Here is a 24,332-nt window from a genome sequence, read left to right on the forward strand (position 1 = left end):
TCTCGTGACAAGTTTGGACATGGGTTTTATTTTGATAACACAGTAAAGCAGTTTCCGGTTTGACCCGGATCCGTCTGTGTAACTTGACGTGAAAGTGATAAATAGAGGTCGCCTCCTCCAGCCGGGCATTTCTAAAGTCTGACACGCCGCAGCCGTACGGAGGCCTATTTTCCCCCACAATCACCATGGTTGTAGAAATTGAAGACTTGGTAAGTTGCTTTGTTTGTGCCAAGCTTTTACAGTTAGCACATTAATTTCACCGGCGGCGTTAAGTTAGCTTGATTTGCGCTTGTATTGTTTGTTGTGGTATTTTTTTTCACTGATGTGGGCAGCTGCGCGCCCGTTTCCCTCCTCTCCGGCTATCGCTGCTCCATGGAGAGCGGTAACGCTACTTTACACCAAGTGTTTTAAAGCCTGTTTAACACGCTGTTCCTTCTGTTAAAACCCTCATAATCCGACTGTTCACCATGTTGCCTTCAGGGCAGTTCCCTCGGCCGGACAGGGCGGTGCGTTTCCGTGATGTTAACGATAACACCGGCTCGTTTCGCTAGCCGTCTGCACCACGCCGATGATGGTGAAGTTGGCCATTTTAGTCGGTGGGCATGCTAGCTACAGACACAGCACGTTTCACTACAGTCAGGGGCTCAGGCCACAAGTCGTGGAAATAGCATTACACAACACTAAGTTGGTTATTGCGGCCACAGTGTTAGCTTATGGTTTCCGACCCAGCTTGAAAAGGTTAGGCTTAGCTAACAAGTGAACCGTTACCACATGATGTTGTAGTAACCGGCCGCACAGGCCTGACGCGACGCGAACGTAACCATGCCGTGCCAAGACCAACTTTCATGCCACCAAGTCATTGATTGATTTCTCTAACATGGACACAGCCTTCACGCTAACGTGGGAACTACAAATTGCTTCTTGCCTTTGTAAAGATACGAGACACCGTCGTATTTATAAAAATAAAAATAATAATAAAAAAAAAAGGAAATGTGCCTTTATCGCCTTTGTTGGGTATTTTACAAGTGCAGGGACTGTAATTTAACACATTTTATATTCAGTATTCACGGCGATCATTCATTCATTCTCTCTGAATGTACGGAGCTGCTGGCCGATGTGTAGTGCAGATCAGGGCCCGGGTATAAATTATGGAAACGTACTTTTTGTTTTGTTTTGTTTTTTTAATGTTTGAGGTTATTGAGCCCCCACTTACTGAGTCCTACTTCATATAACAGCATGAGCATGTCCATTTGTCACTAAACTGTATTCGGGTGAACTGTGCCAAACATGATTGAGTTTAATAGGAAAAGTGACTAAAGAAATAAAGTGAATAAAGAAAAGTGACATAAGAATTCCAGTTGATGATCAACCAGCAAATGACTAGTAAACAAATTAGAAATGGAGAAATAAGCAGCCTATTAATGTTGTATTTTCTTATACACCACTTTGCATTAACTTACAGGACTTTCGTGAAGTGTTTCTGTCATCTGTGTCTGTCATTTTGTGCAGGAGTCCTTCCTTGCCACCGTGAAGGATGCTGGAGACAAGCTGGTGGTGGTGGACTTCACAGCCACGTGGTGCGGCCCCTGTAAACAAATCGCCCCCCTCTACAAGGTGAGTGGCTGATTATGGATCGTGAGTCACTGGGGTGGCACTAATCAAGGGCGGGGATTTGGCCCGACTCAGCTCTCTTGATTCCTGATGTAGCTTGGGTCTTACAGACTCGGGCTGCCTTCAGATCACCTAGAATGTGTGACTTTTTTTTTTTCTTTGAGTGCTCTCTACAAATACTCAGATGCTTGCAGATTGTTTCGAGCTGTCATTTGCAATGAAGGAGACCCATCAGCAACCTCTCATGCAGACTAGAGAGGGAGAAGTTGTGGCACATTTTAAAGAGAAAGTTAACTTAAGAGTAGTTTAGATTTGTATGCTTTCTACTTATGTCTATATCCGGTTTGCCCCAGTCATTTTGCAACGCATGTCTTATGGATTTTTTTTTTCACTCATCTTGTTAGATGCAAAGTCCACAATGTATGCATACCACACCCCCCAGTCACTCACTCAGGGTTAGCCTGTCTGCCCCTAGTGACCAGAGTGAGGCGTGACACACAGGATGACAAGTATCATCTGTGACAGTAGAGTCAATATCTTTGGGTTGTGGACTGTTGGCTGGGACCAAACACAACATTTGAGGATGTCACCCTGGGCTGTGAGAAATTTTGATTGAATATTTTTCACCATTTTATTGACCAAACAACTAAACAGTCAATTGAGAAAACAATAAACTAGTCGATAATGAAAATAATTGGTAGCTTCAGCTCTACAGAAGCCGTGCTTCTGTAGACCGTCTCTAGTCACTGTCCGCAGTGTAAAGGGAGTCCTGCCATGAGGGATAGGTGTTGCTCTCCAGCTGAAGAGGGGCAGTTGAAGCAGCTCTTCAGAGAGAGATGTTGTTGCCCGGGTAACCTTGTGGCAAGCTGGTCCCGCCTCAAGTAATACACACTTGGATGCCTGCCTCACCAGAAAACCCTTGAGAGAATTTGGTGGCTGAGCCAAATTTGTTGACATAATTGAACCAGGGATTTAAATTTATTTATTTTTTTTATTTTTATTTATTTATTAGCATAATTGACCAAGTCTTTTAAATGGCTGTTAGTGCACATATCTTTTATACACATATCTATATCTATCTATCTATCTATCTATCTATCTGTCTATCTGTCTATCTGTCTATATATATATATATATATATATATATATATATTCATACTCTGACCATGAACTTAACTGGGACCTGTTTAATGAAAAATTATGCACTTTAGACTACTGGCAAGTTCATTTTCAACACTTTCATTTAAATTTCTGTTTAAATTAGTCAAAATGTCTTTTGGTAAATGGGCGTGGCTCATCAGCCAGCATGACAGGACAGCTGCACACCTCCGCCCACACTGACTGACTCGTTCTCCCGCAGGAATTGTCAGAAAAGCCGGAGAACAAGAATGTGATTTTCCTGAAGGTGGACGTGGACGAGGCCCAGGTATGTGTTTGTCTGCTTACCAGCATTTCTTTTCAACCGCATCATTTCTGGGCCTCGCTGGCCAGCCTCTGTGCTGCACAGCTACACCTGTAGACCTCAGAGAACAAAGGGAGATAAAATCCCCTCGTTTAACCCCCCACAAGCTTCGAAACTGGAACTCTGCATCATAAATAAAATTAACAGTACTTTCTTTTCAAAAATGTTGAAATAGATCTTTCCTCCTAACTATAGTCATTGCATAATTTTTTAAGCCCATATTGCTCCCACATATGCAGCATATACCTCAGCTAGGGCTGGGCGATATTGACAAAACTAAATGTCACAATACGCTTGACTAAGTACCTCTATCCAAAGTGTGATGATACTTAAGGATGACTGTTGGTGTTTTGATTAGATATTTAAACATAAAAGTTTAGATAAACAGTAATGATTAGTGTGACTATGATGACCAGGCAAATAGCAGAGCAGCTCTGTTAACTTCAGAAAATGTCATCTCTTTACTGTTACAGCCTTTTAAACCAGGACACGACAACTCTTATGTCAGGTCACAATATTACGACTTCCAAAATCCCAGACAATATCTCATATCACTATCTGTATAACATCGCAAGAACTGTAATTTTCTATAAATGGGAATTTCCCTTTAATACTTATGAAATTCCTCTATACCAGCCTTCTGTAGTTTTAGGATTTAGGATTTGTACTTTCGTTCAGTAATACTCAAAGCAATGTGGAGTATTTGTGAAATCCCATTCACCAGCTGGCTCATGTGACCGCAGTACTACATGCATGTTGTGTGAACCCAGTGGTTGTGCTATAAATTTGAGACTGCTGGCTTTGAAACAATGCGTGAACTTTACGGATCTTGAATGAAGAGATTAGGCATTGTTGTGTGAGGTGACATCTGCCCACGTGTGGCTCTCAACATGTTGTCATCCCACCAGGAGATAAAAACCATTCTGATGTAATAGGTTTGTCTGCATGCCGTGCTCCACCTAAGGTCTGTTTGCACAAACCATTTGATGCTGTTACCTTGAATAAACCAAATAATATTTCTTTTCAAAGATAGATTGAGCAATAATTGCATACGTAGCGTATAGGAAAAACAAAACGCTCATCCCAGCCAGTAGTCATAGTAAGCACTGCTCGTCGACATTACTGCTTTCACTTTTGGTTAAGGAGTAATTTGTTTGCATCCAACGGTATCCTGTTTAAGAATAAAGTGCCTGAGGCTATGATATTTAAACACTTGGGACACTGACATGCAACAGTGCAGCACTAGGTTTTATGAATCACTGGGGTCCAAACAGAGGTCTTCCTGCACACAAATGTAGCTGTTATGGGTGCAATGATTCATTAATTGCATCGTGTCTATAAATCCTGACAATTGAACTCGATCATTATGCTAAAATAAATAAATAACAGTTTTTTTTTAAAAATACTGAGATGTAGCTGAATTCATTTCATCGTCTGTAACTGTTGTCTTTACATTATTGCATGTGATAATTTAATGGGCCAGTCAGTTTTTACAAAGTAGTAAAGGGGGCGAGCTCACTGCCATCCACGTGGTGCTGTTCAGAGACGAGGCTGAGGGTGGAGAGAGGCGATAAACAGAAAGATAAAGAAGCTCAGCTGTCTGAACATCTAACAATCCAAAACACTTCATGTGTTCATTTACATACTGCACATCTGCACATGTTGCGTAATAGAGTTGAGAAAATCACTTAAAATCCTTACTGATTTTGAAATAATTTATCTAAATGAAGGCCCTTTGTTTGGTTTGGTCTTACACCTTTGTACTAACTGTTTCTCATAGTAAATTATCAGTGACGAGGACGACTATATTAATATCCACCGTTTGTGTCACCATCCTAATTCTGTCTCTGGCCCTTGCTCTTTTCAGGATGTAGCCACACATTGCAATATCAAGTGCATGCCCACATTCCACTTCTACAAGAACGGAGTGAAGGTAAGCATTTCATGCAGTCATAAATATCCCTCCATTATTTGAGCACTTTGAAGTCAGCCTTAGCAACTTCATTCCTGTCTTAAGCATTATGTCGCGGTTGTCTTTTTCGTTTTTAATCGTTGAGCTGGATGTTGCGAGTCCTTTTTATGGCACCAAGGATTGCAACATTGCTTCTGTCTGTTTGCAAATGAGTTTCTTATTAACTCTTTGTCTGGTCTGCGTTTCAGGTGGGCGAGTTCTCTGGCGCCAACTTCACCACGCTGGTGGAAAAAGTGGACGCTCTGAGGACATGAAACTGAGCTCTGCCAACTATCCTCATGCACTATATACCTGTATAAAAAATACAAACCACCACAACCTTCCCCAGATGCCTGATAAGAAATTCCACTTTATCTCCAATATACATCATTTTTTCTATTCCTCTTAGGCAATACTTTATTCCTTTTTCATCATGTACTGGTGAAAGATTGTTTTAAGTCAATGTATGTATTGAATTCCATGGTAACACCTGGCCATGATTTGATTAAATTCAGTCATTGACCATCTTAATCCAGTTTTATATCTCAGATCAGTTTGCTGTTGGGTTTTTCTCTGTATGTTGTTGTTTCTAATTAGGTGAATTTAATAAATGAAGACAAATTAACAGAGACTTGGTGGTGTATCTTGCTTTTTTGTGGGTTTGTTTAGTTTTATCTAAGGCTGTTCAACAGGTAAGTTTGCTTGTGAGCAGCGGGGGGGATTTGCAGACAAAGGTCACCTTTTATCACTACAAGAATGGATGAATACCTTCTCATCGGTATGTGAGAGCTGTTGGGAAAGAAAAGTGGCTCTTAAATCAAACAGTGCATACCAGTCACCTTATAGGCATGATGTGACTGTGCATTCAACTGTTATCGTTAAACATCACCTGAGAGAGTAAATATCTTAAAACGTGGCTACTGTAAAATTATTCATTTGGATTATGTGAACGTAAAGCATAGAGAGGCTGATCAAAAATCTCAAAGTGTTGTGTTTTTTTTTAATAGTATTTTATGCTTTAATAAAAATGTGAGAATAGTTTACACATATACATTGGACAATCACAATAGTTTTTACACATCGTACAAGTATATAGCAGCATATGTTTAATACTGTTGATTTTCTATATGAAAAAATACAGCTTTATTTTACAAAATGGTTCTTTGCTTTGCTTCTTGCAGAGATGAGAATGAATGGTGTACAATGGTGTCAGTAACTATACAAAAGTTCCCTTCATCAGACGGTTGACATGGAGCTGAGTGGCATCTTTAGAAATGATAGTACCCCGATTTCCTTTTCCTGTGAAGAAAGTCAACAAAATGGTGTTATGGATTCGTCTCTCAAAATTCAGACCGTGTATTAGTGCTGTGTTAGTGGATTACGAGCATCTTGGTGCCAAAATTAATTTGGAGGTGATGGGTGAATTTTGATGAGGCAAAACCCCCAGGTCGAGTGAATGCAAATAATGTGACAAAACCCCCCAAATAAAAGCCACAGCCCTATATAAAGGCTGAAGGCAAAAACCCATTAGTTTCACTGCTATGTAGAGCCATATTTGTTGTGTCGATGTTGACACTGTCTTCCTTCCCTTTCAGTTTATTTCTCTATTTATCAAATATTTAATTCCAAAACTTTATAGTTACTTTTGGGAAAAATGCTGCTACCTTTAATCCATTAGTCAGTATTGTGTTGCTATACCTGATTTTACAGGAAAATGAATACTCTGTTATATGCCAGCCATCAATCTGTGACGCTCGGTGTATTCAGCGGTTAGTGTAATAATTTTCCCACAGTCTGTCTAACCCACCTCCGCCTTCAGTAAGAGACTTCCTACATTTCTCAGAATCCTCCTTAACCCCCAGACAACAGGCTGAAACTTGCTGCTTTCAGCTGTTAGAACGTGGTATTTTCTCCCCATATGATTGTTGACCATCAAAATGGTATGAAAAAGGCTCTTCCTCCTTGATTCTGAGGGACTGACACCAAAATTTGCCAACTACCACCGGTGGCTTATATAGATAAAATCTACTGCAGCTGCACTCAAAATGCCACACTGCTAATAATCATCAAAACCTACATCAAAGTCCTCAGTTACCAGAGTACCAAAAACACTTGATCCAAAAGTACCCAAAACACCCCAAGCTGCTGTCACCGAATTATAAACAAAAGTGCTCCAAAGTGCTGAAGCAGTTACCCAAGAGTACCCTCAAAGTACTTAAAATCTACCCAAGTGTACCCAAAATGTACTATGCTGTACTTTGTGGTACTTTTGGGCAACTGTTTGAGTACTTTTGGTTAACTCTTTGAGCACCTGGGTATAGTATTTTTGCCAAAGCAAATTTTTGAGTTCTCTCTGGTATTTTTGTGTAACTGAGCACCTCAGGGGAACTTTGACAGGACCCCAGTGCAATGCTGCATTGTCTATGTTTGGTGTTCTTATGTTTCCACATGAGAACAATATACTGCCAAACCACAAAATGGTCCCTAACATCCAGGGTACACTCCTATTAGCCTTGTTTTTATTATTAAACAGTGTTATATCATTCTCATAATGTGATTGACTCTCATGCCAGAGATCTTGGAGTGTGAGAGCAGACATGAGTTTTTCCAGATGGATGATATGAAACTCTTGACGCAGAGGTAGCAGTCCTGTGTTTAGAGCTCTGTTACCCAAAGGAGTCATTAATGCCTTGGTCGCTATCAAGGGACTGATATCTAACCTTGGTGGGTTTTGTCAACAGTAATACCTGACTGACTTTGAAGATTTCAGCATGTTTGCCTGCAGTGTGTTTATAAAGGCACACAGCTTGGGTTTCCATTAGAACTAATCACATCCACCACATGTGACACGGCAATATATTTTAAATAGGGAAGAGAATGCAACCTAAAAAGTCACGTACTGCTGACTGGGGGAAAAAAATTAATCTTAAGAAATCATCAAGTCTCATTTAGTGTAGTCTTTTTTCAAATAGGTGAAAAACATCTGCCAGTAGGATGAGATTATTCCACTTTTTTCCAGTGCTTATCAGCATGTTTCCAGAATTTTCTTGAGTTAAGGGTAACTAGTGTGCTGATCTGCCTTATTCTGCCTTGTGTCAACATAGGAACACTTGATAAGAAGTGTAATTATGGGATTATCTCAGTGAACAAGCCCTATTTCACAAACATGTTTTTTTTTTTTTTTTTTTTTACAATGTATGACTCATGATGGAGTACTAATACTGAAACTGAAATTGCACTACTGGACTAATACTGAAACTGTGACTTCTAATGTCAATGTGTGTGTGTGTGTGTGTTGTCACCTAGAGCAGTCATATCCGCTCCACCCCGGGCTGCAGTGACACTTGTTCGGTCTGATGCACCTGCCTCCGTTCAGACATGGTGATGAGCACACAGCTGTGGACATGGCAAAACACACACAAACACACACACACATAAATGTAGGGCTCAGTCATTTCCACATTCCACACATCCCTCCCAGCGCTGGCCAACAGGAAGATGTGTTAGTACTCCGTCTTGGCTCTTTAAAGGGGAATTCCACACAATCAGCTCAGTTTCAGGATGTTTTTTTTTTCAAAGTCGGAGGCTGTGTGTGGGACTGCCCTCGGACAAAACTAAACCCCCAGCTTTGGCCAATTTATTGGTGTCTGCAATATTGCATCCCATAGCCATTCAACAGTTGAGCTAAGTTGGCCAAATGTTGCTGTGTGACATGAATTGCGCTTAAAAACATAAAAGCAGGAACTCCACAGGCACCTACTAGTTTCATCTAGGTTGTGTAAATGTCCGGCACACGGCTGTGCTTCCCTTTAAAAGTGCTGAGGTTTGCAGGAGAAAATCATTTCCATTAGTAATAGATTTGCTGCACTGCAAAGTTTTCACACAGATTCCTTTGAGTGGTTTTTCATTTTTTATTTATTTGCCGGTTACAATGCATTACGAGGCGGTTGAGATTTATTATCCAGTATTAAGGCGTTGTGCATATGCTTGGTCAGTTTTACTCTCTGGCGCATCTATAATTTTATTTTGTCTTGACTCTGGGAAAGAAGGAAAACGGTCAAATTGCTCTGATCTCCTAAATGATTAATGCTATTCCACAGCAGGATCTGCTTCTGATAACTAATAAAAAAAATTATTTTATTAGAAATCCTTCGTCTTCAGCCTCCCCTCTAACTCAAGACCCACACAACATCTGAGAACAACCTCGGCACGAAGAGAATGTTGAAAGGTCAGTTTGGGTGGGGCTGGTTCACAAGAGGGAATCTCTCTGTCTCCACTCAGACAAGCACGAGCAGGAGAATCCCTTTTAATATTTAACATCTTGGTAAACATTCAGTGTGTTGCTGCTGTGTTGAGCTCACAGCAAACAATACCTGTCACTTACGCACGTTACTACGGCAACACAGTGATACACTGCAATGACAGACAGGTGGCCAAGCAGGTTCGTATCCATTCACTCTCTACTTCATGCCATCTCTTATCCATAAACCATCCATAATCCAAACTGCCAAGCGGTGATTTATGTGAGGACCCTTTAGACTCAGCTAACATGCAATAAGTGAAATTTGATGGTCGCATCTCCATGTTTCTGATGAAGTGCTTACATCGTTTTACTTGCTTACTCACCTGCTTGCTTACCACTTCCTAATTCATTGGATCAGGTGTGTCTACACAGTCCGACTTTACACTATGACATTGCATTGCATTGGAAATAAGATGAATAATTAAATCTATTTCCTTTTAAGTCTGAAAAGAAAGCTGAGGGATGTTGTATAGTAAACTACATATATATAATTCATGACTTTATATAACACCCTGCTGAGTCAGTGACCTCAGAGCTGTACATTAAAGGAACCCTGTTGAGCGTCTTGAGGGCTTTGGCTTCTTTTTCCTATTTTATCCTTTTTGTTTTGTCACAATTTGACAATCATGTGTAAAAAAAAAAAAGAAGAAGAAAAAAAAGAACCTTGATACACAAAAATGTATAATCTTAGCTCCCAGAATATATACATAAAGTAATGACCTGGTGTTTCTTTATAGGTAAAATAATAAAGAAAAAAACCTGCAGCGTCACACAACCTGACTGCTGTGTCAATATTGACTCATAATGAGAGTGACATCAGCGCCGGGCCTCGAGGGAAGCCTTTCAAATAAGGACTGACTCTATTTGTGCAGCACCATCCTGCCTCACTGAGGTATTAATATACACAAACACACACATCATGCAAAACACACACACACACACGCCTCACACAAGCACACTCACCGCTGTGACAGCGTGTACCCGTCCACCCGGTGGGACACTCGCACTGGTAGGGTGCCACGCAGCGCCCTCCGTTGAGGCAAGGCAGGATGCAGATTGCTATCATTATGGAGGAGGAGGAAGGAGAGACGAGTGTGAGCAAGAGGCTAATTCAGGTCATTACCCCCCCACCCACCCCACCCCGCTTTGAAAAAGTCCCGACTCCTCATTTGACCCAGTGTGATAATAAAGCTGCTGCACTGGACAGCAGCCCGTTCCTCTAGGTCTGAGAGACCTGCAGGATATTAAAACAACAGAAATGATGGATGAGGAAGTGATTCAGTTTTTAAGGATCTGCGCCTGGGTAAATGAGCGCTCGCTCCACCGGCTGCACTGAAACCCGATCCGCTGAGAGTGAACAGCAGACACAAAGTCTGTGAACTGCCTGGGAAGAGTTTTGCTGGAGACAAACAAATTAAGTTAAACTGCTGTTAATTTTTCTGACTCAGGAAACAAACACAGAGTCCATCCATTATTCCTCCCCTCTCTGTGCTACTGTCTGCTGCACTCTGCCTCGCAAGCTTGTTGACTGATACTCACACCCATTGCTTTGGCTAGCACTTGTTTGACTAGATGTTACCTAAGACAAATAACAGCCTTCACACTGACTTAAAATCCCACTCATACCCAGGACTTCAGCTCCATTCTGCAGAGGTGTAAACGAGTCACCTGCTAATTTGCAAACCACATAGGCCTGACGTTGCAGAACATACTTTACATTTTAGGCAGGTGATCCTAACCTCTGTGTAACTTTAACTGGTAAATTACCAGTGAATTCCCATCTTTTGAATTAAACTCTGACATATGCTCATAGTGCAGTGGTACTGAGAGACTGCCAGGGTGAAATATTGGTGAAAATATGTGGTCCAGGACTTCTGCTGATGTTACCTGCCTTTTTTTTTTTAGCAGGAAGGCCCAAAATAAATGACAAACAAACACTCAAAGCTCACACGCTTGGTGTAAAAGGTGTAATGGGATGCTATCGTGGGTAGTCTTGTGTCTAAAGTTAAGTTGGTGATACTTACGCTCTTCACAAAGTCGGCCCATCCAGCCCTCTGGGCAGGAGCAAGTGTTCGGCCGTTGACACACACCGCCATTCTGACAATGCAGCCAACACACCGCTAAAGGAAAGGCCACACACACAACATATTTAGATCAAAAGCTGCCTGTGTGGAAATGCACAAACTTTTACAGACCAAACTGTCTAGGCAACCACATTTGGCTGCCGTGCACTTTAATTAACGCCAGCAGAGAGCAAGATCCGCAAGGTTTTGCAATCCACTTCCATTTAAAGCAAGAAAAGGAGACAGTTACATGTTTTGCTTGTTATTCCTCTGCCACAGCCTCCAGAACATCCATGCAGTGAGAAGAGTAAGTCTTGGCCATGCACAGACATGCACTAGAATAAAGAGAGCATTCACAAGGGAAGATTACATTCCATCGCAGAAATACTAGAGTCCACATCTCCATCCAAGATACTGCCCCTGAACAGAAAATCCTTTGACACAGATACCCCTGTGTTTTTTGTATATGTGTGTATATGTGTGTGTGTGTGTGTGTGTGTGTGTGTGTGTGTGTGTAGAATGAGGAATTCAGCAACTGAAAAGACGGAAAAGCGTGTATTCAGCACTCGTGATCACTCTATTCCAACAATTTATGCATGCTGCACATTTACACGACGACTGAAATATCACTGGACCACAAAAGATGAATTCAGAGAGCAGCTTCAAAGTCAGTTGTGCCAGCAAAATTCAAATGAGCACCTGCTTAGCATTTGAAAAAAAAAAAGAAAGAAAGAAAATTAGGCATAAAAGGAAAAATTCTCCCTCAGGCACTGTGATGTACTGCCACTGCTGCAGCAGCCACTTCTGTTCAACCTGACACATCTATCTCTGTCTCAGTTAGTAAGCTCCTACATTTCCCACAATGCCTTTGGACAGTGCTAACACAGAGGAGTGGACGTCCTGCTTTCGATTAAAGGTGTACCACAAGAAATACTGATCTTAACAAGTCATTTAATTTCATATTCAATGTTAACATTTCAAAACAAGTAGAAACAGTTTTAGTGGGATGGGATCATCCCACTTATTTCCAAAGCTAATGAACTTGTTTCCAGTGTCGTTTTCTGAATAATAGTGGCCTGATCTGCCTTATTTCAACATATTTATTCTTGCTCCAATTCCTGAAATTAGTGAAGATGTGATGGAAACAAGTGGGGTTATCTCACCGCACTGGAAGTTTTTTTTCACTGGTTTTAGGGAAACGTGATTTCAAGTAAGGATAAATACAGCTAGCAAGGGAACTACTTTATGTGCACGAGGAACACAGGGAGGATGTGTCTGGGGGCCGCAGCTCATTATGGTCTGTTGAGGTTTTTATCAATGGAGAAATCAGTATCACTTCCTCTTCTGCGTTGGTTTTCTCTGTTGACGTTTGCACAACGGTGAGTCTACAAAGCCCTTGCTCTTTGATTTTGAAGGACTGACACCACCTAACAATAAAATTGTCCAGGAAATGAAAGAGCAATTGTGCTACTGTCATCTATCATCTATGGACAGCACAGTCAGACAGCAAGACAGCAAGAAGGAAGATGAATGAGTCAAAGTGAGGCTGCCCATTCATGCCAACTGCCTGGATCATCCCCACTCCCAAACTTCACTATTAATCAGGAAATAGCTAAACTAAACCCGTACCAGCAATGTCCTGACAGCCCCACAATGCAAAAACCTCCACCATAGCAAGTCACTAAGTCTCATGTTCAGTCTTAAAATCTAGGTTTCCCTCAAAAAAGTGAAACAATCTTCAGTGGGATGAGATAATTCCACTTGTTTCAATTTCAGTTTCATTTTTTTTTATTTGTGGGAACACGTATAATAATGTTGAAACAAGTTAACTAGCACTGAGAACAAACTGGATTATCTCATCCTGCTGTCAGATTATTTCAATTGTTTCAAGAAAAACAAGATTTTAGATGTAACAAAGTTGGCTTATTCAGAGTTTTTTTTTTTTTTTTTTTTTTTTTTTTTTTGTGGTGCACCTTATGGATATATGTGTAGTCGGTGTAAATGCAGGAGGAAATACACTGTGAAAAGCAGGCACAGGCTGATTTCCGACATAGCAGAACATGGGCACCCATAGCAGATAAGCAGCAGCAGTCCAGATTTAATTGTCAGGCAGCAAAGAAGAGCTGAACAGCATCACATCATCAGGAGTAGAAAGGAGAAGTCTCATGAAGAAAAAAAGGGGTCCTGGGACAGGGGGAGTCCCCTCTCTAAAACACAAAGGTGCGTTCTCTCTACCTCTGCATGTGGGAGGCGGCGTCCAGGTGCCGTTCTCGAGACACCTGCTCCTTCCAACGCCTTCCATGGCGTAGCCGCCAAAACACGAGTACACTGCCACGTCCCCGAACTGGAAGACCGCCCCCCGCACCACCCCGTTGGCCACGTGGAGAGGAGGGCCACAGGACACCCCTGTACAACAGCCCAAATGGATTGACCCATGGATCACTCACTACACCTCATTTCGGCCTCAACAGTCTTTTCCTCTTTTTTATTTCAGTTGAATTTTTAAATTAGTGAAACCTTAAATATCTTGTTGATGTCTTGGCCTTTGATCTTAGAAGTAACTCTAAAAGTATAAAAGTAAATATAAAACTGGTACTGTACTTCCAATAGGCAACTGCATGGTTTTACAACTTGTAAATGTGGCATAGGATTCTTTCATTTCTGCCTTTACTGAGTGGCCATAACATTTTGGTGACATTTTAAGAAGCTTTCTTACTGCTCAGTCTTCATCTGCACAGTACTGTCAAGGAAGTTAGAAAGGTCATTAAGTCACTGTCTGAGTCAAAACTGTGACTCACATAGCGGTGAGTGGGCTTGTCACGCCTCCATTTTCCTCTTTTAACAGGTTATTACCCCAGCCATGTCTCATGATTATTGGAAATTTGTTAGAATGTTATTTTGGTCACAGTTGATATATTTAGTTTACGTAAACTTCCTTGGATTGTACAGCTATCAGAGTGAACAGGGCTAGAGCTGCGCTTTATGCCACCTCAGGATGGAGTCTTGATGCTTTGAGACTAATAAAAATGGACATTAACTAACACTAACATTTGATTAAAAAATAAATAAATAAAAAAATAAACACCAGTCCACACTAAGCTATGGAAAGTGAGCTTTGTTAGGAAGTTGAGTCTCTGTCCTGTCAAACTTCAAACTGCATAGGCATAATAGTTTATAGTGTGACTTTCTATGCACGTCCAACTGACTTCAGTGCAAATTTGGCAAGCTGTCGCAGTGGTGTAGTGTTCTTTTCTTGTTAAATAAGTTCCTTATTTCCATGAGGAGGTGCAAGAGTCTGTGTTTGAAGTTGACCTGTATTTTGTGTATTCTTTATTGCGGTGCCTGTGAAGGAAGTGATTTTCATGCATAATTTCCTGATATGCAAAATAATCCACTTTACTACAACTTTGTCTGCACAAGTTCTCCTTTGGGACCTAAATGGAAATAAAAGGATTAGATTACACATGAATAGAAGAGGGAAAAAAAATCATGCAACTGCATACAAAATGCCATAGCAACGCAGCCACCGTCGTATCGCATATTCAAACCAACTACCCGCAAGAAAGATAACAAGATTAGGTGACAAAGGTTGCCATAGCAGCTACAGAGGTAACCGAAATTAGTCCAGCATGCAGGATAGTAGCACAGTGTTTGATGCAGACCAATTTGTTTTGATAAGATCTGAGTGAGAGATAGAAATGGAAAACTACTTAAGCTGACAGGCAGGCTGAAGTGCAGAATGCTGATGTAGAGTGGTACTTTGCACAAGACAGGAGGGACATGCAGACGGGTGCAATAACAAACAAACAGACATTGATTTTCTGCTGGAATATCATGACTAATGAATTACGACATGATTCAGTAGTTTCATGAAACAGTATTTTGTAATCACAGAAATTAGATCATTGAATTCCCAGTCAGTGATTAACCCAATCACAGGACCCGGCTCTGACAAACACAAATCAGGGTTAGGCAGCAGACGTACTGATTGGTTGCTTCTTAGAATCTGACACTGTCTGGATCAGCAGGCATTTGAAACATGCAAATACAATCAAAGTCCTGTGTCCCAACCTCAGAAACATCATCAACCTCCATCTAATCTGTCATATCTAACCTCAACCTCTGCGGCATGAACAAAATCCATGTCTCTGATGGGAAGTTCATAGAAATTACAGCGTGTTTTATGGTCCAAGTTAATAAAATTATGCAAGTTGGGGTTGGGTGAGCTACACAGGAAGGGAAATCTGTTTTGCACACAGTAAAACCCTATCATGAGATGGCCTAATTAATATCCTGGCAAGGGCACAAGGAAATGAAAATGGCTCTTGGATGGCACCAGATGTTAACCAGTGCACCCGTGTGTGTGTGTGTGTGTGTGTGTGTGTGTGTGCATGTGTGTGTGTGTGTGTGTGTGTGTGTACTGAACAGAACAAAATTACAATGTTCTCCAGAAAAGGAAAGTACCTGTTTAGAATTGCTCTAGTTAGTGTAGTTGAGTCGATTTTGTTGAGATACAAGTTTTATCTGAATTATTTTGGAAGTCTGTGCTTATGATTCTATTTGAAGTAAAAAAAAAAAAAAATCAATACTTGCAAGTACCATGCCAAAGTGCTATCTGTTATTTTGATGGGAGGAGGATTTTGGAAACTGCACTGGAACATGAAATGTTAATGACTATTTTTAGAGAAGTTTTTAGACCCTGTACCCAGACTAGTGTTACATTACATAACACTAGTGTAACATTGTTTCCACCAATGGTGACCTATGCGACTTTTTTTCTACCAAGATTAACCTTAAACTAAGACAGGCGGGTTTCCTTGGTGCTTTGTAAATACTGACTAGTTGATTTTTTTTCCCCAAAATGCATGTGTATTGTGTATTGACTATACTTACGCTCACACACAGAGCTGATGGGGCTCCAGGTCTGGTCCGGCATGCATGTGATGGTGCCGCTGCCTTTGGACTGCTGGCCCTTGGGACAGTTGACACGGACCGACTGGCCCACATGAAACGCCTGCTGGGAGCCGTTCAGCCTGCTGGCCTCCTTCCAGCCTGGGGGAGCTGGGCAAGCCTTTGCTGTGGGGAATACACACACAATGGATGACTCATGGCGTTTGGATTCACAAGCAGCTGGATAATTTTATGTTATAGCTAATTTGCAAGTCTCTCTTTATGCCTGTTTGCAGCACAGATATGTTACATCATTACATTTTACATCAGAGCAAGCTGTAAAGTAAAAGTTGACATGGCTGATTTATACCAGGCTGACAACAATACAAGAGCGGGGAGAGAATGTGTACAGCATGTCTTTACTGTACCTTCTGTACAAGACTACATGAAATACAGAATTACTTTACATATTTATATTTGAGTTGCTTTGCACATTGATGGCTAAAATGGCAATGAGAGGTTAACTGCCTGAAAGATTTGCACTTGATTACCCAGATATTATGTAATGTTATGCAAACTTCACAGAGCATGCCCATGTTTACCAACTCAGACAGTCTGTGACAGTCTATGCAAAGGAAACCAAAAGAGGCAAGAAAGGCAAAAGAAAAGATGCTGACGAGTCCAGGTTTCTTTGGAAAGAGTGCTCACTCACTGACATTTAGGGGAAAAAATGTATTTCAGACTTAAATGGTGATTCATCATTTCCTGTAGGTGGAGTGTCTATAACAGACACCATCATTTCATTTGAACAAACTGCGTAAACCTATGCCGTTTTAAATAATTCCATTTGAACAATATGAAATTAAAACCCGAGGCAAAACTTGACAGACTTCTTGTTGTGAGCTGTGTGATGAAATAGATTAGGAAAGTCAGTGTCCGTGTTGCAAACCTTGCCAAACTACACACAAGATTGTAATAAAGCAATCGTGTGGTGAGGGGTAAACAAGCTGCGTCATCCTAGGACGCCTGCCAAACAATGTAAACAATGACAAAGAGTAAAAGGTCCCATATATTGATTCATCACCCTAGATACCTTGTGGTTCACTTTGCCCCACAGCTGTATTCCTGTACACCTTAAATAAATATTGCTTTATCTAGAATTAGATTAAATCACCAAATCTGCTGAGGGTACAGCTGAAAATGTACAGAAAACTACTAATGTGTTGGGTGTCGGTTGTTTTAATGTAGGTTTTCAAGGAAGACATGAGAATTCCTCACAAGAATACATAAAGTTGATTCAGTTAATGACATTTAACTGAACTGAAATGATTTAAATACTAGAAACAGGTCAATGCTGAAACCAGCCGGTGTGCTCAAGTGTTTTTGTGTGTGCTTTTCAGTCTGTGTATGTGTGTGTGACTGAGATTCTCACGTTGGCAGATGGGGAAATCGGAGCTCCAGGTGTTGCCACCGATACACACGACCAGAGGCTCCCCCTCCAGGCTGTAGCCTTTATCGCACTGGAACTCGATGGCGCGTGCGGTGTTCAGGTTGTGCTCCAGCACCCTGCCATGTGGTATGTGCTTCGGGATGTCGCAGCCCTGTGCCGCTAGGATGACAGGAGGGTGGAAAATAAATTTGTCATTGTTATGATGGAGAAAGACAGAAAGAAATAAAGAAGGAAAGTCTGTTCTGAGTAAGCAGAGAAGGTTATTCATAATTTATAGTACACTCATTGACTGTAGACTCAAAGTCTGAAGAGAGGTCTTGACCTTTTCCATCTTTTAACACGTGGTATACAGTGGATAATGTACAGCAGAGGACTGACTGTAGGTCGGATGAAACAACAATGGTATTTTGAAATGTCCTAAAATCAATCATCATCTAAGAGTTTTTAGTGACGTCTTGGGTGCTCAGTGCTCACTGCTGCAATGTTTTTGCACTGCACTGGCTGGAAATCACCTGTCAATCCAACAGCGTGGGTGGCACTGTCGCATCATTGTGCTCTCTTTCTTTTTTATTTTTTTACTTATTGTTCTCTTAATGGAGTTTGAGGGTCTGTAAATGGTGTTCTTTTCCATTGTCTCTTAAGCTATGGTGACTATCATCATTCATGCTTACTTGTTTATTACAAGTACATTACTCATATGATTTGTTGAGTTGTGATCATGTAAAATGAATAATTTCCTGTGCACCAGAGGATTTTTCCCTGGAAACATCTATCTGACATGGTACTCTTTATGGTTGCTTAATTTTGTTCTTTGTCTGGTTTGCTTTGCTTTGCTTTCAATGAAAATGGACATACATTCCTATGAAAATGTAACATAATGTTTACTGTATGTCTGCCATACCTTCACATGAAGGTGCTGGCAGGCTCCATGTGCCGTTGGCCAGACAGGTGAGGGTCTTTGGGCCAAGCAGCTGCAGGCCAGGGTTACACACATAGCTGGCGTTGCTTAGGTAGGTCTCTCCTGTTGTCTGGACCAGTGCATTTGTTACTGAGGGAGGAGGCCCACAGGACTGTGCTGGGAGGACAAACAGAACAGTGTAACAGAGGCTTCAGTGGCCCTGTGGGGATTAGGGGAGTTTTAGGGAAAACACCTGCAAATGTTTCAAGGTTTAATTTCATCTGAGTTTATTTTCTTTTCAATTCACTATGCTTTCTTGGCAAAAGGTTTGAGAAAAGTATTGCTATTACATTACGATCAAAAACTGATATTTTCCAATTTCTACTTCTCTCTCTCTCATACCCAGACAAACCTACCAACACACTCTGGCTGGGTCCCACTCCATGTTTTGTCACCTTGGCAAGTCTGGACAGAGTCTCCCTGTAATAGAGAGAATGTACTGTAAAGCCACAAAAATAGTAAATAACCCAAGCACAGCAATGTGTTGCCTATTTTGGTTGGTGGTAACAATAGTATGGATAATTTGATATACTGAAGAGGCATTATTTTCATTTTAACGTATGAGCAGATGCACTGTCTTCTAAGTCATCTGATGCAGTGCAGTGCATTCATTACCAAGAATTTGTTTTATTCAAATCAGTGTTATGAGGAAATCAGACACCAGTGGGTGTGTATCAGTGATTCAGTTCCTTGTGTTTCAACTGCAACTATACACTTCCTATTTATTGCCTTGAAGAAGTCATGTAACTTCTTGTAATCTGATTGTTCAGTCAACCATTACTCATTAGCACAGAGTGGGCAGTCTGCGGTTTGAAAGCATACTGTGGAGGAGATAGGGATGTCAGCTGTGTCAACTGTGTTTGAGTGATATGATTTATGATTTATGATTTTTTTTTTTTTTTTAAATCAAAAACACCTTGGTATGATGATTAGTACCTTCATGTCAAAGCCAGGCAGGCAGGAGTACGTGACGATGTCCCCGTAGTTGTAGCTGTCTCCCTCGCTGATGCCATGGAGGAGAGGAGGGGGTTTCTCACACACCACCAGCTCACATGAAACTGACAAGATGCTGGGTGACCAGCTTCTCCCCAGCTTATCACACAACACACCCCAAAAGACAAAAAATATTAAATTATCAATGGCTTCTTCGAACAGTCTTCAGCGGGATACAGGCAAGTTGGAGTTACAAAGAGTTACAAAGACAGGCTTGTGGCTATTTTTATTTTCCTGGGTCCCTGGCCACTGACAGTATGAATAATAAAAGTGTTGCCATTTCAGAGCACTTCCATGGAAGAGACTTGTTTCTTGGGTTTTATAAGGAATGATGAGTGTTACGTGTTATCACACTGATGACTATTATCATTTCTAACATATAAAACAAAGCTGCAATTCTCCAAGCCTTACTCATCATGTTTCACAACACACAATGACTGCTTTATTTAAACTAGAAGGTATTTTCCAAATTTTCTGCATGCATATTATGTGTCCAAGCAAATCCTGCTTGAATTGAATGATTATTTAATCAGGCAGCTGCATTAAGATTAAGCATCTAAGATACCTCAATGAGAAAGCAGCATCACAAATATCACAAACTGCCTTACATGACAAATCACACACCAACACCTCTCCTACCTGACATTCAGTGTACATTGACCCCTGCAGGTAGAAGCCAGGATGGCAGGATAGAGTGACTGCGCCCCCTACAGGAGTGAGCTCCTCCCCAGTGACCACCAGATGGGGGATGGAGAGCTCGGTGGGCAGCAGGCATGGGGTGGGTTTGCACCGCACGCTGTGTTTGGACCAGGTACCGTCACTCTGGCAGGACAGTGAGGCCGTCTGTGTGGCTAGTTCATATCCATCTTCACACCTGAAGAGCAAGAGGCAGCAAAAAAGATAAGGATAAGGATAAGATAAGGTTTAGAAATAAATATATTAAAAAACATCCATCTGTTATCCATTCATCCACAAACTCATATATGGGCTCATTCTTGCAACATGCCAAGAAGATACATTTTTCTTCCACCCCTGATTGAGCCTTATTGTTACTATTTATTCTTTTGCTCTTTCTTCTTTTTTTACTGGTTGCTGAAGTAATTGCAGTGGGTCTAATGTGGTGTAGATGGTGTTGGCAACATGCACGTATTAATTTTGACATTGTTTGACTGATGCTGTTGCTTTAGACTTTTCATTTGTTTTGATACTGTGCATTTTGTTTGTCTTTGGTCTGACGCTTGGTCACCTTTTTATATGTAATTGTGTTGTTTTTGTACCCTATAGTTTCCTTGATATTCCAACTGCATTTTGTAGAAAATTCAATCAACAAATTTGACCATAAATAAATAAATAGAAATATATTTACAAACAAATCATGGCTATTGAGACATATAGGGTTCTAACAAATATACTAGAAATGAGGTGATACACAAAGATCTGGGGCAAGGTTCTGGAAAATGTAGGCTACATCCACACACTACACACAACTATGTGAATGACACTGATATCATACAATAATGTTGATGATATTTACCTGTACGTAATCTGACTGGGGAAGGTAAAGCTGTCTCCCACCACCTGAGCATAGGTGACAGATGGAGGTTTTCCACAGCTGACAGGCTCACAGCTGATCCTGGGTTCCCCCCACCGGCCATCTCGCCCACAGGAGAGGAAGGGGTACCCCTTTGCCTGGAACCCCGGTCGGCACTTGTATATGACCGTGTCTAAGAAAGTGGCATTGCCGCCCTGCAACACAGCATTAGGAACTGTAGGCGGGGCAACAGCGCACCTTCCCCGGCCACACACAGGTACCCCGGGGCTCCACATCCCTCCCTTCTCACACGTGGCTTGAGAGGGACCCAGGAGCTTGTGGCCTTCGTCACACTGGAAGTGCACTCGGTTGCCACAGACATGGTTACGGCCAAGGACGACCCCAAATTTTACCACAGGTGGGGCACAGACACAGGGTCGGCACTGGGGCACGGTGCCCTCCCAGAGTCCCTGGGCTGAGCATCGCAGCACGGGATCCCCGATCACCTCATAGCCGTCAAAACAAACATACTCCACCACGTCGTCATAGTTGAAGCTGGAGCCGTTCAGAAATCCATGACTGATGTCCTCAGGTGGGTCGCAACTAATGATGTCACAGTGAGGTGCTGGTTTGTCCCACAGTCCATCTGCTTGACAAACACGAGTAGGGTCTCCATTGAGGGTGTACCCCTCATCACACTCATACCGAACCTGGCCATTGAAGCCAAAGTCTGACCCCAGGACACGACCATTGGGAATTTTTGAGGGTTTACCGCAATCAGCAGGTACACAAATAGGGGAATTATGGCTCCAGGTGCCATCAGCCTGACATATACTCACAGATTTCCCTTTTAAGAGGAAACCAGGCAGGCAGCTCAGTTCTATCTCATTATTAAAAGTGTACTCCCCCCCTTTCACAATAATATCAGTAGGGACTTTTGGAGGACCACAGAATATGGGCTCACACCATGGCTTTTCTCCATCCCATTTCCCATCTATCTGGCAGGTGATAGTATGGCTGCCCTTAAGAACGAATCCTGAACTGCATTCATAACGTAAAACCTCAGGGTAAACAAAAGCACCTCCATGAACTGTGCCGTTAGCAAATACCCCCGGGTCACCACATGAAACAGGCTGACAAATCGGAGCATCATCAGTCCATAGTCGGCCTGACACACATTGCCGGACAGGCTTGCCCCTCAGCTCATATCCCTCTTCACATGCATATTTGACCAGACTGCCGAGGGAGGTATCAGTCACATTCACCCAGCCATGCTCAGGACTAGGAGGTGTTTCACATTCTGCTGGGACACATGATGGGGCCGTCCCATTCCAGCTCCCATCTTCCTGACACACCAGTGTGGTAGGGTTTGTAAGATCATAACCTTTGTGACAACGATATGCAATCATAGTACCCTGAAGGAAGCTCAAGTCCATTGGTGAGGCTAACGTAGTGTCCCGTGTGTCTTTAGAAATATCACCAGAGCCCCTCCCTGACTGAGAGACTGCATGTTCCATCACCCTGAAATATTCCCCAAAGTCAATATGAGGAGGCAGGCCACAGTCTGAGGGAACACATACTGGAATAGAACTGGACCAGCCAAACTCTTCACAGGTCAAATGGTTCTGACCCACTAGTTGGAAGCCGGGGAAACAGCTGTAGAAAATGGTGACACCAAAACTATGGTCCAACCCCTCAACAAAACCATTCTCAATGGGTCTAGGAGGTGTGCAGGATATCTGTGTGCAAACAGGTGGCTCCATGTCCCACTCCCCATTGGCTAGGCACTTCAGGGTCTCTGGGCCTTGTAGACGGTAACCACGGCGACAGGAGAAGGTGGCACCGTGACCAAACTGGAGTTTTGTATATGTCACTTTTCCATTGTCTACTGGTTTAGGAATGGAACATTCTATTGGGCGGCAAGAAGGCACCCCTCCAATCCAGAGTCCACTCTCTCCACAGAGGACAGTGGAGTTCCCTACTAAATTATATCCGGGTTTACAGCTGTACAACGCTGTACTGAGGTACATCAGACCCTGGACGTCGACAATACCATTAGAAATCTCTGCTGGTTGAGGGCATTCTACCGGGATGCACTCTGGGTAAGGACTGCTCCATTGTCCACTCCCTAGACAGAAAACAGAAACCTCTCTCCTTAATGTGAACCCATTCATGCATGAGTAGGACACCACTGAGCCAAAAGAAAATGGAGCTGAGTTTGAGGGTGAGACAGGACCCCCAAATGACACTTCAGGGGGTGGGCCACAGAAAACCTGCTTGCACACAGGGAAGGTGTCATTCCATTCCTGGGACATGGTGCAGCGGAGGACCTGTGCCCCATGGAGGACATAGCCGTCCTCACAGGACAACTCCACCGTCCCAGATTCGGCGTCCAGGCCCTTCAAAACCAGATGATTCTCCTCCAGTGGTGGTTCTGGGCACTGAACAGGTGAGCAGCGTGGATACCTCGTCTTATCCCACTTCCCATTCTTCAGACAGGTCCAGACAGCATCCCCCGCCAGTTCGTAACCCTCATCACAGACATACTCCACTTTTTGGCCCACCTCAAACACCGAACCCCTGTAGTGTCCATGGACAATGTCAGGGGGAGCGTCACAGGTCAAAAGGACGCAGACAGGAGGGTCATTATTGGACCACTGGCGGTTGGGCTGGCAAACTCGTTCTGAACGACCAACCAGCCGGTAGCCTGCTTTGCAAGCGTATGTCACTTTGCTGTTGAAGATATACCGTCCTTTGCTCTGTAGGGGCATAAATACAGAGAAAATTCTCAGAAAAACCTGAGGAAAATATATGCTATTGCTTCAGGACATTTTTTCACATCAAAACAGTGGGTGAATGGTTTCCAAAGTGGCCCAGTATAAAAATCAAAGAAATATGGACAGGAATGGAAACAACCTTCAGTAAACAGAGTCAATTTTTATTTTAGCTCTGTTGGCAAATATAAGGGCAAAAGTGAAGCAGGAAGAAATAAACCAACAAATGATGGCTCAATAAACCTAAGTGTAGACGCTGCCCTCAGTAGTCTCAGAAAACTATTACTAAAAAGTAGTGAGAGTACTCAGAGTAGCTACTGAGAGTAGAGTAGTGACCAATCTTGTC

General features: G+C 42.2%; 2 protein-coding genes across 2 annotated transcripts in view; one reads left to right on the plus strand and one right to left on the minus strand.

The window, feature by feature from the left end:
• The first annotated feature begins 72 nt into the window (after positions 1–72).
• txnb (thioredoxin b) lies at positions 73–5,655 on the plus strand. Its single transcript, XM_030076735.1, has 5 exons — positions 73–209; positions 1,510–1,614; positions 2,972–3,037; positions 4,941–5,006; positions 5,234–5,655. The coding sequence occupies exons 1-5, from the start codon at positions 186–188 to the stop codon at positions 5,297–5,299; spliced, it is 327 nt and encodes a 108-aa protein (XP_029932595.1). The 5' UTR covers positions 73–185; the 3' UTR covers positions 5,300–5,655.
• A 369-nt stretch (positions 5,656–6,024) lies between these two features.
• The window catches only part of svep1 (sushi, von Willebrand factor type A, EGF and pentraxin domain containing 1), a 113,277-nt gene continuing 94,969 nt past the window's right edge, over positions 6,025–24,332 (minus strand). Inside the window, exons 38-49 of the mRNA XM_030076624.1 lie at positions 21,216–23,971; positions 20,321–20,555; positions 19,625–19,780; positions 19,045–19,108; positions 18,632–18,805; positions 17,713–17,889; positions 16,284–16,466; positions 13,626–13,796; positions 11,352–11,447; positions 10,291–10,386; positions 8,327–8,420; positions 6,025–6,323 (exon numbers count right to left, since the gene is read on the minus strand). Of these exons, the coding sequence (XP_029932484.1) occupies positions 6,293–6,323; positions 8,327–8,420; positions 10,291–10,386; positions 11,352–11,447; positions 13,626–13,796; positions 16,284–16,466; positions 17,713–17,889; positions 18,632–18,805; positions 19,045–19,108; positions 19,625–19,780; positions 20,321–20,555; positions 21,216–23,971 (4,233 nt within the window). The 3' untranslated portion in view covers positions 6,025–6,292. The remainder of the gene's footprint in view (positions 6,324–8,326; positions 8,421–10,290; positions 10,387–11,351; positions 11,448–13,625; positions 13,797–16,283; positions 16,467–17,712; positions 17,890–18,631; positions 18,806–19,044; positions 19,109–19,624; positions 19,781–20,320; positions 20,556–21,215; positions 23,972–24,332) is intronic.

Source organism: Myripristis murdjan, chromosome 18 (genome assembly GCF_902150065.1).
Source record: "Myripristis murdjan chromosome 18, fMyrMur1.1, whole genome shotgun sequence".
Lineage (NCBI taxonomy): Eukaryota > Metazoa > Chordata > Actinopteri > Holocentriformes > Holocentridae > Myripristis > Myripristis murdjan.